Source organism: Ictidomys tridecemlineatus, chromosome 8 (assembly GCF_052094955.1).
Source record: "Ictidomys tridecemlineatus isolate mIctTri1 chromosome 8, mIctTri1.hap1, whole genome shotgun sequence".
Lineage (NCBI taxonomy): Eukaryota > Metazoa > Chordata > Mammalia > Rodentia > Sciuridae > Ictidomys > Ictidomys tridecemlineatus.
In genome coordinates this window covers 125,720,581-125,736,910 of record NC_135484.1, presented here as the reverse complement: position 1 = coordinate 125,736,910, position 16,330 = coordinate 125,720,581, and the positions used below count along the sequence as shown (strand labels likewise).

The following is a 16,330-nucleotide window of genomic DNA, read 5'->3' as shown; positions in this document are numbered from 1 at the left end:
ATGTTCCTTTTTACCTAAGAATCATTTAGCATACTACAATTCAGTCATTAATTAGTACTGTCTCCTCCAAAACATGCATCTTCAGTGCAGTCCAAGCAATGTCACCATAAGATGTCAGAATGAGATTAAGAGGTATAAAAACAAAAATAAATATTGTGACTCTGAGGGTCAGCTCATTGGCATGAGTATCAACACATGATAATTTCAGGAGTGCTGGAATTTCACAGAAGAAGTGATCTACTTGATGATTTTCACACAATGGTAACCAGAAGGCAAAGAGAAAATGGAATGTACACTTTACAAAACCACTTACCCAGCAAGCCACAGCTAACAATTGGCAAAATTGAGAGTGCATGAGGACAGTGTAATGCAAGCACGCAGCTACATGACAATCATATGACATCACCACCAACAAGACACACTCAGTGCTTGGTAGTGCTAAGTAAAAGTAGAGTTGAATCATGTAACTGGCATAAGAAATGGACTTCTGTGGGCCCCAGAGATTTACCAGCAATTGGGATATGGAACTGTTAGTGTAGCAGAGATCCAGAAAGGCGAAGTTTGAGAAAAAGAAGTACATGGGGGTGTGAAGATGTGAGTCCACGTATGATATGATGGTGACAAGAGGTTGCCTATCAGTGTTATCAAGTAGAATAACCAGATAACCCCAAAGAGAGCTGCTTCCAGGTGAGAAGGCCACTTAGAAAACCCCAGTAGAACGAAGTAGTTTTCTGAAGTAACATTGAATTTTCCCACCATTTTTTATTTTCTGTTATCATAGGGACAAAAATAATATAAACTCAAAAAGGTAAAAAAATGTTCCAAGAATCATAGAAATATGAGAAAAATAAACAGAAGTCAGTTGTAAGGTCCTGACACATCTTAAGACAATTGAGCTTAAGTAAATCTATTGCAGCAAATGACTGAACAACAAAAGAAATGTTGAACACACATGAAGTTGCTTCAGTGATATCCATCCCAAAAGGCTCATTAAAAAAAAATATGACATGATGTAAACTGAGAAAAAAGGTGCTTGTACACTTTAATAATGTCAACAAGGTCTAGGGAACTGATCAAAGTGAAAAGAGGTCTATGAGGCATGATATCTAAATGGGTGATCCTGTGCTTGGAAAAAAAAAAAAAGGTTGTTAACAAAATTTAATTTCTCCAAGGCAATTGGAGAAATCTACATATACAATATTGATTAGATTATCATATTCCATCCTTACTGTGTTACCTGATTGCTTTTTGTAACTGTATAGAGATTATACAAACTACTGTCATTTTTTTTTCTTAGGAAATAAAGAGCCAGTGGGAAAGAAACACAGCATCTGCAACCTACTCTCAAAGCCACTATAAAAGTGATGGGTAGCAGAAAGACATTAAGATAGAGGGAGGGAAGGAGAGAAGGAGGGAGAGAGGAAGAAAAATAAGAACCATAGGAGGTAGATAGATAACTTTCAGAGGAAAGCTTATCAAGGAAAATATATACTAATACTCAACCTGGATAAAGGGAAAAGTGTGTTTTTTGGTTTCGTTTTGTTTTATTTTTTTTGACAAGGGAATGAACTCCGGGGCACTAACCACTGAACCACATCCCCAGCCTTTTTTTTTTTTTTGTATTATATTTAGAGACAGGGTCGCATTGACTTTCTTAGGGCCTTACTAAATTGTTGAAGCTGGCTCTGAATTCATGGTCTTCCTATGTCAGCCTCCTGAGTCACTGGGATTATAGTGAGGATTACAGGTGTGCACCACTATGCCTGGCTAAATGTCAAATTTTCATTAATCCAAGGATGAATAGTACTTGGTAAAAAAAAATGTAATTGAAGAAATGCTTAACATACCTAAGGTAGACAATTTCCACAAAGATCCATTTTTGTTATCATATGAGTGACTTCAGATTTTTTTCCTAAACTTTTCAGTTATTTCCATTAATGTAATGAAAGAAACCTTAATAATTGCAACCCCAATAATCATTCATATAGATGAAAATATAGGAGGAAGAATATCAGATTTCCCAGTGATTTCAAATTGTTTTTGAAGGGTAAAAGATATTTGTATTCAATTAGATGTGCTTATCAACTGATTTATTTGAACTGAATGTTTTTTTCTACTGTAAAATAAAATAGTGACAGTTGCAAAAAGACATGCAACAATATCCCCATGACTTCATGGATATTAATGATATAAAAAGCTATAAAATTCAAGGTAAGTGTGCTACAATGATTCCTAAAAGATGTATACATCTAAATTTGGAAAGAAAGGGGACTGAGGGAAAAGAAGGAACAATGAGATAAGGAAAGAATTATGGAATGAATAGGGAAATTTTTAAAGCAAGAAAATCAAACTTCAGTGACTGCACAGAAAAAGGAAAACTTTGAAGAGCAGGACAGTGGAGAGGAACATGTTGAGAGCAGTTAGAGCACTTGAAGTTTGAGGTATGAGCATTGCAGGGCTAAGAAATTGGAGTCATGGAGCCTGAGGAAGCAACATGATGTCTTTTTCTTATCATCTTTATCAGGATGATAACTGATACAGTATTTAAATTCTGAGCATAAGTTCTGATTTCTGCATATTTTTACTTCTAAGTTTCTAGTCTAGATAAAAACTATGAATTCTTAATGAAACCATTTGAAGAATTTGGTCATTTAATAATTACACTTAGTCAAAATTAAATTTATCTTCAACAAATAACTATACAGTTATGATTCTTGGGTGATAATTTTTCTCCTACAGTTTTTCAACTCTTTATCAAAAGTTTACCACTTTCTTTGTACTTATTGTGGCAATACCTAGCACACCATTTACATACCCTCTTCTGAATTTTCATCTCCTCCAATATTTTTATATCCTTTTCCTCTCCTCCTTTTGTGGCCCATGCAATTCTTTCATATGCTACAGACTAACTTATTTGAGGAAAAGAAATATGTCACATTAGAGCCACCTATGGTTTCCCCTTTTGGGGATCTCTCTGCTGCTTGTGTTCTACAAATGAAACTCTTGTAAAAGTTTTCAGAAGTAGCAGTTTGGTTATATTTCAGTAGGAAAATTAAGATCATTTTGTCTGGCTCCACAATTTAAGACTAAGTCCAACCTTGTAAGTCTTTGTGGTACTGGTGATGTAAATGATCATTAACCAGGATTTACACTGGTTGACTATCTCCAACTCAGAAGTCATTTAGGATGATTAGTGAGCACATTTTAAAACAACTTTCTTAAAAACCATAGCTGAATAGAAAAATAGCAACAATCAAATAGTAAATAAGGAAGATTCCTTTGCAATAAGTCACTGCCAAGTGAGACATAATGATAATCTTCCAAGAGTTTTTTTGAATCTTATTTGTACTAGTAAACACTACAACATGAGATGTATAAACCACAAAATTACTATTACTTTGTCTCATAAAGATTCAGTTTTCTTTTTCATTATACATTTGCTTTCATGACTTAGTAGATTTAAATAAAAACAAAGTGGCAGTTGTGACATATCTTTATCTGTTGTGTATACCATACATAATATTTTTACAAAGACAGATTAGGAAGGAATTCAAAACATGGGGAAAAAAGATACAAGGAAAATAAGAAGGTAACTTTATGGTTTAATTTTTCTTATTGAAGGAGAGAGAAATAAAGACTTTCTCCAAAGTTGATTTTATATGCTGGGGATAAATTCTCTAGGTTTGAAAGTTAGCATTGCCAGCATTGCAGAGGAGAGTGGGAGACTTTTTCATCCCTTTAACACTGGCCAACATTTATTGATTCTGATCATACTCTTACCTAGTACTTAAGAAATATTAAAAAAAAACTCCTTTTACTCCTATCCTTCTCGTGTCTGTCCACATTCCCTGTATGTCCACATTCCCTGTATGCCACCTTCCCTGTTTCTCTCTCAGTATGTGAAGATGACCTGATCCTTGGTGTTGGTCTCCCTAAAATCACCAGCTTAAATGCCTGATTTAAATTATAATCTAATACATCATGTTTGTAAAGCAAAATCTTAAAGCAACTGTGGTTATCATTGCTCCAAAAGAGAGAGACCTGATTCTACTAAAATTATTTGTAGACACAAAGAGAAAATCATTAGAGCAATAAGTATATCAGGGGATTGACCCTTATCTCAGAGTCTTCTGGGCCTTGGTAAAAACAAAAGAAGAGTTGCTTGATTTCCTTGACTGGGCCATTGAGAGTGTAAATCCCAACATATCAATTAATGCCTTCAAGGGCATTATCCTGGTTAGAAAATCTTTACAGGAATGCCATCATCATGATACCAGTCTATTATATTAAGATGTTAATGAATCTATAGTTATACCATCACTGAGAAAATATGCTTCAAGCTGTGATAACTGAAAGTAACAGATAAAATGGTCTTTGAGTTCAATTATCTGGGTTGTTGTGAAAACTAAATACATCAACATTTTTGAGCTTTCACATATAATAAGAAGATGTGGTCCTTTCCAAAATGTAGAATAGTAATTAGAAGAGGTTGAGAAGAGGGTGCAGCAAAGGTAAATGGAAGATACATTTGATCAATGCACACTGAATGCATATATGCATATGTGTAAATATCATACTGAACACCATTAATATGTACAGTTAATATATACCAATCAAAATGAAATAAAATGTTTTCAAACATGATATGGAAATACATAAACATTCTTAGTAGTAACTAAGGTAAAAACCATTCAATGTATGTAAGTTATTATTAACATGATACTGATATTAGAATCTGTCAGTGCTAGTAAAATTCACTCAGTTACTAAAAACTAAATTAATTATAATCACCTAGGCCATAGCAGATTGTACTAAGTTCTAAAGTCATTCATACTGTGCTCATTAGACTTGGGAAACAACTTTTAACATTTTAAAATCTATTGGAGGACAGTAAAGGTTAATTTTTTCCTTTTACTTAATGATATACATTTACTATCCTTCTATGCTTCTTTTGTGGCTTGATTAAAGCATTTCCTTTTATAATTGAAGAATATTCCATTGTATGGATACATACAGAGAGACACTGTTTCCATTCACCTGGTAAAGGACAATTTGTTTATAATATTTATTAAAATATCACCCTACTTTTTTAAAGAAAGAATATTAAAATGAGCAATCACATACATTACAACAACTTTGTAGTCCTTTTCTTAAGCATAGTAATCTATTTCTCACTTTTCCCCTGATACACAACTGGCAATATGCAATTGAAAGTCATTGAATGAAAGAGAATTAAATCCAAGTTTAAAACCATATCAATAAAATGCAATGAGCTTGTTTTAATGAGGTGCCATTGAAACATTGTATTTAGTAATATTGATTTTTTAGCAGTTTAGCCCATGCAACTATTTATTCACAGCAACATAAGTATCACAAATTGACTTTCTTCCAGATGAAAATTTTTTCACATAATTTATTATGTAGTTAAAAATGACAAAAATATCTTTCAGTTGCCTGTGCATCATTTTTTTTATTAGTTGTTCAAGACAATACAATGATCTTGACATATCATACTTTGAATCAAATAGGGTATGAATTCTCATTTTTCCACATGTACTGATTGCAGGATCACATTGGTTATACATCCATGTGTATACATACAGCAATCCTATTCTCAGTTGTATTCTGCTGCCCTTCCTATTTGCCCTCCCCTCCACTCCCCTCCCTTCACATCCCTATTGTCTACCCATACTACTGTGACACTTAAAATTTTATGTGAAATAGTGTGATTTAGTGTTGGCAAAACATCTGTATATTATAAGCTTTAATTATTGCTGCACTTTCCAATTTTTCTGGCCAACACACTTGAGATATAAGATATAATGAAAGTATGTTCATCATACAGAAATCAATAAAAATGATTCATCACATCAGTGGACTTAAAGGCAACAATTACATGATTGTCTTAACAGATGCAGAAAAAGCATTTGAAAAAATTCAGCATACATTCATATTCAAAACACTAGAAAAACTAGGGATAGTAGAAATATACCTCAATGCTGTAAAACCCCAAGGCCAACATCATCCTAAATGGAGAAAAATTGAAGCATTCTCCACTTTTATTCAACCTAATTCTAAAAACTAGCCATAGAAATTAGACAAAATAAAGAAATTAAAAGAATATGAATAGGAAAAGAATGAACAGTGAAACTCCACATCCCATAACCACAAAAATGGGATCCTATTTAGAATAAGGTATACTTTATGTACATGTAATATGTCAAAATACATTCTACTGTCAGGATATATCAAAAATTTCCATCTTATGCTTAGGTATTGCCTATTGGTTCACATTGGGACTAGTTTCAGTAGATCAGGGTATCAAATTATTTATTTAAAATGAACATTAACATAATCTTGGTTCTTTTCTCTACAAATAAAATACAGAATGTTAATGACCAATAAGGAGGCATCATATGGGTTTCATATTTATGAAAAAATAAAAATTCCAATTTTCCAATTATAAAAAGAAAATGTATAAAATATTGATTTTTGTTTTCCTAGAAGATATTCAGATTTTGAAAGCATATTTTATATAACTGACAAAATGAAAGGAAAGCAAGTCCAATTTCTCATATGTCACAATCATTTAACATCATATGATGAAACTTCAAGTTCAAGTTTTGCTATCCTCATGGTTATCCCAATTTGGAGTTTTTAATTTTGTCCTCTTCACAGACACACATCTTCTTTCCAAAGTTAAAGAAAGATTATAGGGAATGAAAAAGAACAGGAATATAGCTTTAAGAAACTTCATTCTGCCAAATTCTATTAATATCCTTTGCTAGAAATCATTATTTTTGTGATTTTACTCACATTTTACTTGTTCACTCTCCTCAGAAACATGAATATTTTCTTGTTTCCAGCTTAGATTTCTGGTTTCTCTGACAATGTTTCATAAGGAGTGATTGATTTCATTATTAGATATGTGATTCACCACAGGCTCCTTCTCTTCAGTATTGTATGATTTTATCTGGTACCCAGCTATGTTTTCCATCAGCACTTTCCTGGCATTGGAAAGGGTAATGTGTATCCTCCTAGATATCAAGATATATTGTATGGGCTCTCTCTCCTCCATCGAGGAGGTCCACAGAACAGGGTAGAGAAGAGTATGGCTTCAGAGACACTTGGAGACCAAGCAGGAAGCAGGTCTGGTTTTATTGGGCAGTTACCATGTATATATACTCAGGCAGTACCTAAGCAGATTACAGGTAGCCACCAAATACGATTTCTGGCCAAACTGTACTTGCAGTGACCAATGGAGGAGTGGGCCACAGAGCAAGTATAGGGACAGCAACTCGTGGCCTCAAGCCCAGGGTTGTGCCTACAATGTAAGTGGTTTGCCACTCACACGCCTAGCATGGGGGAGAGGTTTGCTGTTAACATATGCCATGTATGCAGTACTCTGTGCACTTGTTTCACAATATATGACAAATGTGTTGTACTCTATAAAGAGCTGCCCTAGCTGGCATCATTTACCCATATATTTAGCAATGCTACCATTTTGGTACTCTAGATATAAATGCTGCTGAACTATTTGTGTACTAAACCCAGTAGGGCCTTTGTATTCATCAACCTTATTATTCCTGTAACCTTTAGTCTCATCCTGTCTCTTACACATTCACTAGAAGTAGAGACTTGATCTTCTTATACATAATCACGAGCTGGAGGAAAAAAATGTTCAATATTTATATTTCTCTGTAATGAGTTTCTACTATGCTATCACAAGATTGATGATGGATAGCTAACAGAGATAGATAGAAATAAAAATGGAACAGAAATAGAAAGTAAAAGAACTAAATGTAAATGTTTACAGATACAGATATCAATTACAGATACAATTAAGGGTACATATATCTATTCAAAAGCAAAACATTTTGCCCTAATCAAGGTAAGTTTTTTACTCTCTTCTATATAAGTTATCAGACTTAGTATGATAAAGACATTTTTAGGATGTGACAGATAAATGATGCCCTTAATGGGACAGTTAATAAGCTGCTTTTGCATTACAAGAAAGTGAAGTTTTACTAAGTTGGTTTTCCCACATACCCAGCTCCACTGATTCTACATCATTCATTGATCCAAAGAGACTCCAATTGAGGAGACTAGAATTACTTATATTTGTGAAACACTTGACTTTATTGTAGATTCTAGATTTTTGCATCAACTGTGGTCTGAAACCACATTTTTAAAATTTGTATGAGCTTTATAGCAGTGATGTGATTATAACAATCAAATATTTTTAGATCTACATAATGATATCATCTCCACTAGAACCCTATACTTTCCACACTTTTTTAGCCACTCTAATGCCTAATGTACTCTTTTATCAATGAGGAAATCACAAAGTAATTGTAAAACATTGATTATTAGAAAACAAAATTAAAATCTAAAAAGGTCAAAATGTGTGAGGTGAAGCTGAATTAGTACTTAGTGAGAAATGTATACATTTATAATGTATACATTTTAAATATTTGTGGTAAAATAAAGAACTGATTAAAGTTTTCACCACATAAGTCTACAAATAAAGATCAAATTAAACTCAAAGTTAGGAGAAAAATAGACAAAATACACATGAGCAAAAATATGTGAAAAACAAAACACAATAATTAAAAACAGTATATGAAAAAATAACTTCATTCCTTGGAAATAACTTAAAACTGAAAAACATTTCTCTGGTTTGATAAATTAAGGGGAGATAAATACAAAAAAAGTAGGGGTCAGTTTGTATCATAGCAGTGTTCTAATTGATAAAGGTATATTCTGAATGTTATCAACAAATTGGAAAACAGGTGAAATTAATTAGTTCCTTGGAAGATATCAATACCTAAAATAGACTTAAAAAGAAATAAAAAATCCAAATGCCTCTATGTCAATGAAAATAATTAAACATTTATTTTAAAATTTCCCATAAAGAGAACTACATATACATATGTCAATGTTGGTAAATTATTTTGTACATTTAAGAAGAAATGGTACCACACCTAAACAAACTATCTGAAAATAGGGGAGGGGAGCACATCCTAAATCATTTAGTGAAACTAGCATTATATAGGCACACAAAGTATTTAGAGACATCACAAGAAAAACAAATACTTCTTACAAACACCCATAATTTGAGACTCATTCATTTTTAACAAACATTAACAAATCACATTGAGCAGCAAAAGGTTCTGAAACAAAATCAAGTTGAGTTCTTTTCTATATGAGGAAGTACAGTTTAATGTCTGAAAATCAGTCATTGCAAATCATTATGTTAACACATGCTCTACATAGAGGCTAGGGCACATTTTCAGCTTCAAATATAGCATGTGCCTTTCCTTCAACTGATTTCTCAAAAGTTAGCTACCATTATTATTATGCTAGAATATGCAGAACATATGAACCATAGAAATGTGAAACGTTTTAATACAAATAAAATATGCCTGCATGCTTTCCCATCACTTTCTCAATATCTTTTATATTGAGATTGTGTATACAGTTTTTAGTAGTCTTAATTTATCACAAAGTCTGGATGCCACTCATGCTTCTGAAATAAATAGTCTCTATAGGCCTAAAAGTTCATATACACATTAACAACCCCAGGAAGGAAGACAATTGAAGAAATCACTCAGAAATACTGTAACTAGTCTATCTGGCTGTGTTTGAGGCACAGATATTACAGGGTTTTGCTCCAGACCAAAAATTCACTAAGTTTCTCAATACATAATAAATTAGACAAAGAATACTTTACCCAATAAATGTTGTTAAACCTATCATATAACATTGTTAAATTGTGTGTGTGTGTGTGTGTGTGTGTGTGTAAAATAAAATTTTCTGGCAATTAGTCAGAAACATGTGATTTTTTAAAGTTCCTTAGAAGTTTAAAAAAATATGTCAAAGATAATTAGTTTTAAGAACTTCATAAACACTACATGCTGTTATTTTTCAGAGTGTATTTGAGATTCAACCTATTCCTGTATGGAATAATTTGAAATTTATTTTTCAATTTTTTTTTTACCATTATCTTACTCATATCAAAACACCTGGAAGAAAGTCCCAAATAATCTCTTAATTTTCACATGAGGGTTTAATTCTTCACTACAGATCTTGTTGAATTCTTAATATTTGAATGCAATACTACATAATTGTACAAGTCAGTGATTATTCTCATAATTTATTACTGGTTTTATGATAAAATTTTAAATTTCTGTTGTGAGCCCTACTGTTTTAGTATTTTCAACTTTTATTTACATAGTCTTTGAACATCCTTATGCCCCAAAATATACATTAATAAAAAGACATTCATATTGTTTTTTTGAAGTAGCAAACTTGATTTCCAATGAAGAATACAGTTTATTACTTTCTCATAGTGACTCTTTCACAACATTAGAAGACAGTTCTTGCTCTTCCAACTTAGGCATAGACATATTTCCAGGTTAAACTTTATTATTTATATCACTTCCTTTGTTCTTTTTCTGATTCAAAAGTCTCTAACTTATGATATTTCTAAAGAATGGTGAGAGATTTATCCACATTTTTTCTTCCTTTATTTTACTCATTTCACTATTTAATGATACATTATTTAACCGTACAAAATCATGCAAACATATTTCCTATACAAAAATTACAATACACTTTTTAAGACATAAAAGCATCTACATGAATGGAAGTGGATATAATTTTTTAAATAATGAATCTTTGACAGTATACAGTGTTTTACACCAAATTCAGTGCAGCCAGGCTGCACACTCAGACATGGGGCAGGTTGCAGCAATGACATAATATTTCTCAAGTGACACTGATAGGAAGCCCATTGATGAATGATTGACAAGATTTTCATGGTAATTTGCGTGAACTAATATAATGGTAATTTCTATTATTAATATTTTTACTCCTTAACAAAGTTACTATCTCAGTATATACCAACCCAAACAGAATTCTTTTCAGAAAGAATTCCCATACTGATCAGCCAAGTGTAATTCTTATGTACTTTTATTACATGAAACATAAGAAATAAGATGGGTTGTAAGAATATATATCATGAGATTTCATGACTTGAATGAAATATAAGAGAAAACTTTACAATTCTAACTCTAATTGCTAAATAATTTCAAATTTTTATTTGAAATTCAAAATTTTCCTCACCAAGTTTCCTAATGCCCCCTTTACATCCTTATTCCTCAGGGTGTAGATGAAGGGGTTGGCTGTAGGAGTCACCACTCCATAGAAGAGGGCCATGAACTTGGGCTGGTCCCTTGTGATGGAAGACGGGGGCTGAAGATACATACTAATGGCTGGGCCATAAAATAAGAAAACTACAATGAGATGAGAAGAACATGTCCCAAAGGCCTTTTTCCTTCCTTCAGAAGATTTCATCTTCAGTACAGCATGTCCAATACTAGCATATGAGGCAAGAATTAGACACAGAGGAACAGCTAATAAGAAAATACATACTACAGAAAGTGTGAGCTCATTAACTTCCTTTTCACCACAAGCAGTCTTTATCAGAACTGGAATCTCACACACCAAGTGATCCAGTTTATTGACACCACACAGTGGCAATTGTAGTGTTACAGTGGCCTCTGAGACAGCATAAGTGATTCCACCCAGCCATACAATGGACACTAACAAGATACAGATGCGCTGATTCATGATAAGTGTGTAGTGCAGAGGTCTGCAAATGGCCACATAGCGATCAAAAGACATGATAGCTAAGAGGAGACATTCTGTGCCCCCCATTATGTGGAAGAAATAGAGCTGAACTGCACACCCCATATAGCTGATGGTCTTCTTAGGGCTTCCCAAGTTAAACAGCATCTGAGGGACAATGCTTGTGGTGTAACACATGTCCAAAAAGGAGAGGTTGGTCAGGAAGAAATACATGGGACTGTGGAGATGGGGGTCTAACTTGGATACTAGAATGATGGCAATGTTTCCCATCATGGCCATGGGGTATGTTATCAGAAGAACAATGAATATAGGAAGCTCTAGCCAAGGACGGTCAGCAAAGCCTAGTAGAATGAACTCTTCAGGGTGGCTTTGATTAATTAGTGCCATTGTCTTCAGTGTGTTTCACCTATAGTGGGGAAGGTGTCAAGGAAGTTAGCATTATGAAGAATGACCAGACATGATGATCAATTGGTTGTGTACTCATAAAAGATAGAATACAGTAACTTACAATAAAGAACTTGACGCCAGGTTATCTAATTTCCCTTTATGACACCAAAAATTATTGGTAGTTATTGTGAATAATCTCTTCTCCTGTATTATAAAACTGACAATAGTTATCACCTTTTTTTTCTGGTGAGTGACTGTGTTTTGGGAAATCTGAAATAATGGTTTTCAAACTTATACTGCCTTAAAAATCATCTATATATCTTCTTAATGAGAAGTTCATTGCTCCCTATCTTCAGGTATTTGACAAAGTAAATGATGCCAGGGCTGGGGATGTAGCTCAGTGGTAGAGCACTTGCCTAGCATGTGCTTGGCCCTGGGTGTGATCTACAGCAACAAGAACAGAAAGTATGGTCTTATTCCAGTTACATCTAGCTAGTTGATTAATCATGTCTTCTCTGTGGTGTGTGTGAAGACTTTGGATTTAAACAAATCTATATTAGGTGTTTGAAATTGAGGCAAAAGTATAAACACTTTTAACATTGATGTTCTCTTTTTAGTACAGTTAACAGTCATCCACTTACTTCATAAATTTGAAAAGCTAAACTATAATGACAGAGGTTTCTTTATGCTTTGGAATTTGTTTTAACATTTATGTGTTTTTTTTTTTTGCATAGCTATTTAGTTCAGAATTTAGCCATTTAATATTTCATGCTTAATTTTACTTAATTTATGTTTTGTAGGAATTTTTCTTTATAAATTAAGCCTTTTTCCTTGTTTAACATAAGAATTTGAATAGTTTTCAGTGATCCATTTGCCATATATAACTACATTTTACATGCATAAGTACAGTTTTCAACTCTGGGTAACTTCTGTCAGGAAGTATTTCTTTATTTTTCTGATAAAAGGCACATTGAAAGAACAAAATCTGTAACTTGAATGAAATACTATTCTGAGAAAGAAAAATTAAACATATTTTTTTTACTAGTGAAGTATTTATATTTATGAAAACTATAATATTTTGTAGGTTAAGGAATATCCATATATGAGATTAAGATAACATCCCATTGACAAATTTCTGAGTTACTTTTCTAGCCCATTAATAGTTTCATGGTACCAGATTATATTCTTAGAATTACAAAGCACAGTTTTTACATCCTCTATTTCATTGAATTTCAAGGCCACCTGTAGGGGTGCCATGCAAAGTCACTCAAAGCTAAGATATTAACATTGCCCTTTGAGTATATGTGATCTATATGTATGTAATATCAATTACAGTAATAATTTTAAAATTTATGTATTAATTAAAATTTCAAGAAATTCTTAATGAGCCCTGTGTGCCAAACACAACAATAAGCTTTTTTCATGCATTAGGTTATTTAATAACTACCCAAACACTATTGACCTAGGGCATTTTATATCCATATTCTGTGATATTGTTAATTATTTATTTTCATAGTCTACTTATTACTAGAGCTAATCTAAAGATCAAAAAGTTATAAATGTTTAAATGAGGTAGTAAATTATTGAACTAAAATTCCAAAGAAAGCATCCTTACTAAGGATGTCATCTGAATGAGTGCCCCCATGCATGTTTTGATCTAAAATTTATTCAAGGTGTAAATAAGCACAACAAATTTAGGACCATACCTTGCTGTAAATTCTTTTTCAAGGGAAATTCTATGTTGTAGATGAGATATAATGTAAAAGCATGGTATTAATTGATTTGATTGCAAAATAAATATTCTAAAAATTCTACTCTACCCACGATGAATAATTGCATGAGGACTATCTACTTATTTAAAACAAATATATTCACATTTCATAATTTTATACCATGGATCCCACCATCAATTTTTTTTAAAAGTGTAATCTTAGATTTGATCCTCCTCTGTGACTTATTTCACAATTAATTTTATCAAATTCTAATAATAATATTTACTCTAGTATGTTTTTGGCAACTTTGTTAAGATTGTAGTATAAAATATTTTCCCATATTATTCATTTTATTAAGTGTGATTTTCTTTGTAAGCAGTGATTACCCAAGAGCCCTTTTATTTTTCTGGGTATTTCCCTAGAGATCAATGATATTGACTTTTACAGTATATTGAAGCTTTATAATTTTATTTGTACATTTATCTTGTTTTTCATGTTATTCTCATGATATTTCATTACTTTTACCTATTAGATGCCTTGACTCTTGGATCTTCTACTTCCAGTGATTTTTCTATCCTTATTTCATTACTCAGGGCTCTGTATCTCCATGAATGCTTAAAATTACATTAATAAGTTGCCAGGATGTGTTTGTGCCTTTGTATCTCTGTTCACATTTTCATTTTAGCATATCTTTGTTTTCTATTTTTTCATTGATTTTTCTAGCATATTTTAATCCACAATTCATCTTCATCTAATACACAGCATTTATCTTTTAACTCTATAGATAGTAGAAAAAATTAAAACCATGTTATCTGAGACCAGGGGCATTTGGATGAAATGTACAGACAGTCCATCAAATTCTGACAATATATGTAGAAATTTCACACAACTGATTAAAGACTTCATACTTCATTTATTTAATATCTATTTATTGAAATTTAAGTTTGATCTAAGAGAGAGACTAAGGCAGAGATTACTTACAAAGAAAATTTTACTTGGTCCTAGAGACACTGAAGTAGGTGTTTCCAAAGTTTAAAAAGGCTCTTGAAATAAAATTTACTCTGCCTCTCGTGTGTATACTAGGCACTATGGCATACTTACACACAGTCCAAACATCCCTAAAATGCATGGCCTTTAAAAACAAGTATACTTTTACTCACCTTCTTTTGATAACTATCCTTGTCAAAAAACAAAAAAGAATCTTCAAAGAGTTCACTTGGATGTTTTTTAAGCTTTCAGGAAAAGATGGAGAAACTGTGGTATACATAACAATTAGGTTCAGAACATGTATTTTCACCTAAGATAGTGTATCCAAGAGAAAATAACCTAGGTTAAGAAGGCATCAGTAGAAAATAATCAACCATGCATTGTGGGAGGGTATATATATATGCTATTCCTGGGCCCTCCTGGGCATTGTTAGCCACAGGTTATCCATGTATCCTTCTCTCTGGTGAGTTAGGGAAGAAAGTGCCTTGGGACAGAACTCTTTATGGAAATGCTTCTCATGAGCAATTAATTTTCTACTGAACTAAGTTTGGTAGCAATTTTCTTCTCTTGCTAGAAATTTTGAAATAAACTAATTCAGTTTTCAACATACACCAGTTTAAGATAGTATACAATTGGAAATGAGCGTTCTTGAATAAATAATCCAGAGGAATTTAAATTATAACTTCTTGAATATGTGACTAAGAATATCTCATAAGATTCAATTATTTAGTCATAACAAAGAAGGAACATAAAAAAGTTGGATAGAGAAGAAATAGAATATATTTTCCTTCAAAAAGGAATACAGTAATAATAAAATAATTCTATATATTTAATACTTCATAAGAAAAATTAAATTATATTCCCTCTCTACACATACCCATGCGTACACATGCACATATACACTACATAATATTAGATATGTAGATAGTAAGATTTTAAATACCATACATTATCACAAGAGCAATATTCCCAAAATAAATTCAAATACATTGAATAAAAATTATGAATTGCTGAGAGCCTTAGCCAAGTAGGAATGACACTTGGCATTTTGGGTTGAAAGGTGACCCTGCTCAGGGATTAATGTGGCTCTGGATTTAGGGTGGATCCTGCTGGGAATAGGGCGGCTCCAGGATTAGGGTGGATCCTGCTGGGATTAGGGTGAATTCTGCTGCCTCAGGTGCCCGCTCCTTTGGAGTTTCCCTTGAGTTCTCTCGGGGTTCTGAGAGAATTGGCGTGCAGACTCAAGTGGAGGGAGAGTGTTCCCAGAAAGTGTGGGTAGAGTGTTGGTGAGAGTTTGGGAATAAAGAGTTGCTGTTTGAATCTACAAGGTTTTGTGGTGGCTCGGTTATTTTGTGCCCAGCCAGACTGCGGCAGGCTCCTATGTGGTGATGCTCTTTGGGCTGTTTCCCTGCCCTTTCAGACCACAGCGCTGCTCACTGGGGGACTTTTTTTGGCTCTGCCCACACAACCCAGCCAATCGGCCTCAAGAGCAGGAGGAGTGGGGGAAGTGGAGAGGCTTGTGGGAAACCAGTGGTGGCAGTGGGGCTCTGAAAGTTTTTCCTGAAGAGCTGTGTGGTGCGGTACGTGTGTTC

The 16,330-nt window shown here is 33.1% G+C and overlaps 1 protein-coding gene across 1 annotated transcript; it reads right to left on the bottom strand.

The window, feature by feature from the left end:
• Positions 1 to 11,100: 11,100 nt before the first annotated feature.
• LOC101966769 (olfactory receptor 2B11) lies at positions 11,101 to 12,039 on the bottom strand. The gene has a single exon (XM_005338853.2). It carries the CDS (start codon positions 12,037 to 12,039, stop codon positions 11,101 to 11,103), a length of 939 nt encoding a protein of 312 aa, XP_005338910.2.
• Positions 12,040 to 16,330: the final 4,291 nt, after the last annotated feature.

Bases quoted from the DNA above. Each gene is read 5' to 3' on its own strand.
- LOC101966769 (XM_005338853.2), bottom strand. From the start codon at position 12,039: ATGGCACTAATTAATCAAAGCCACCCTGAAGAGTTCATTCTACTAGGC.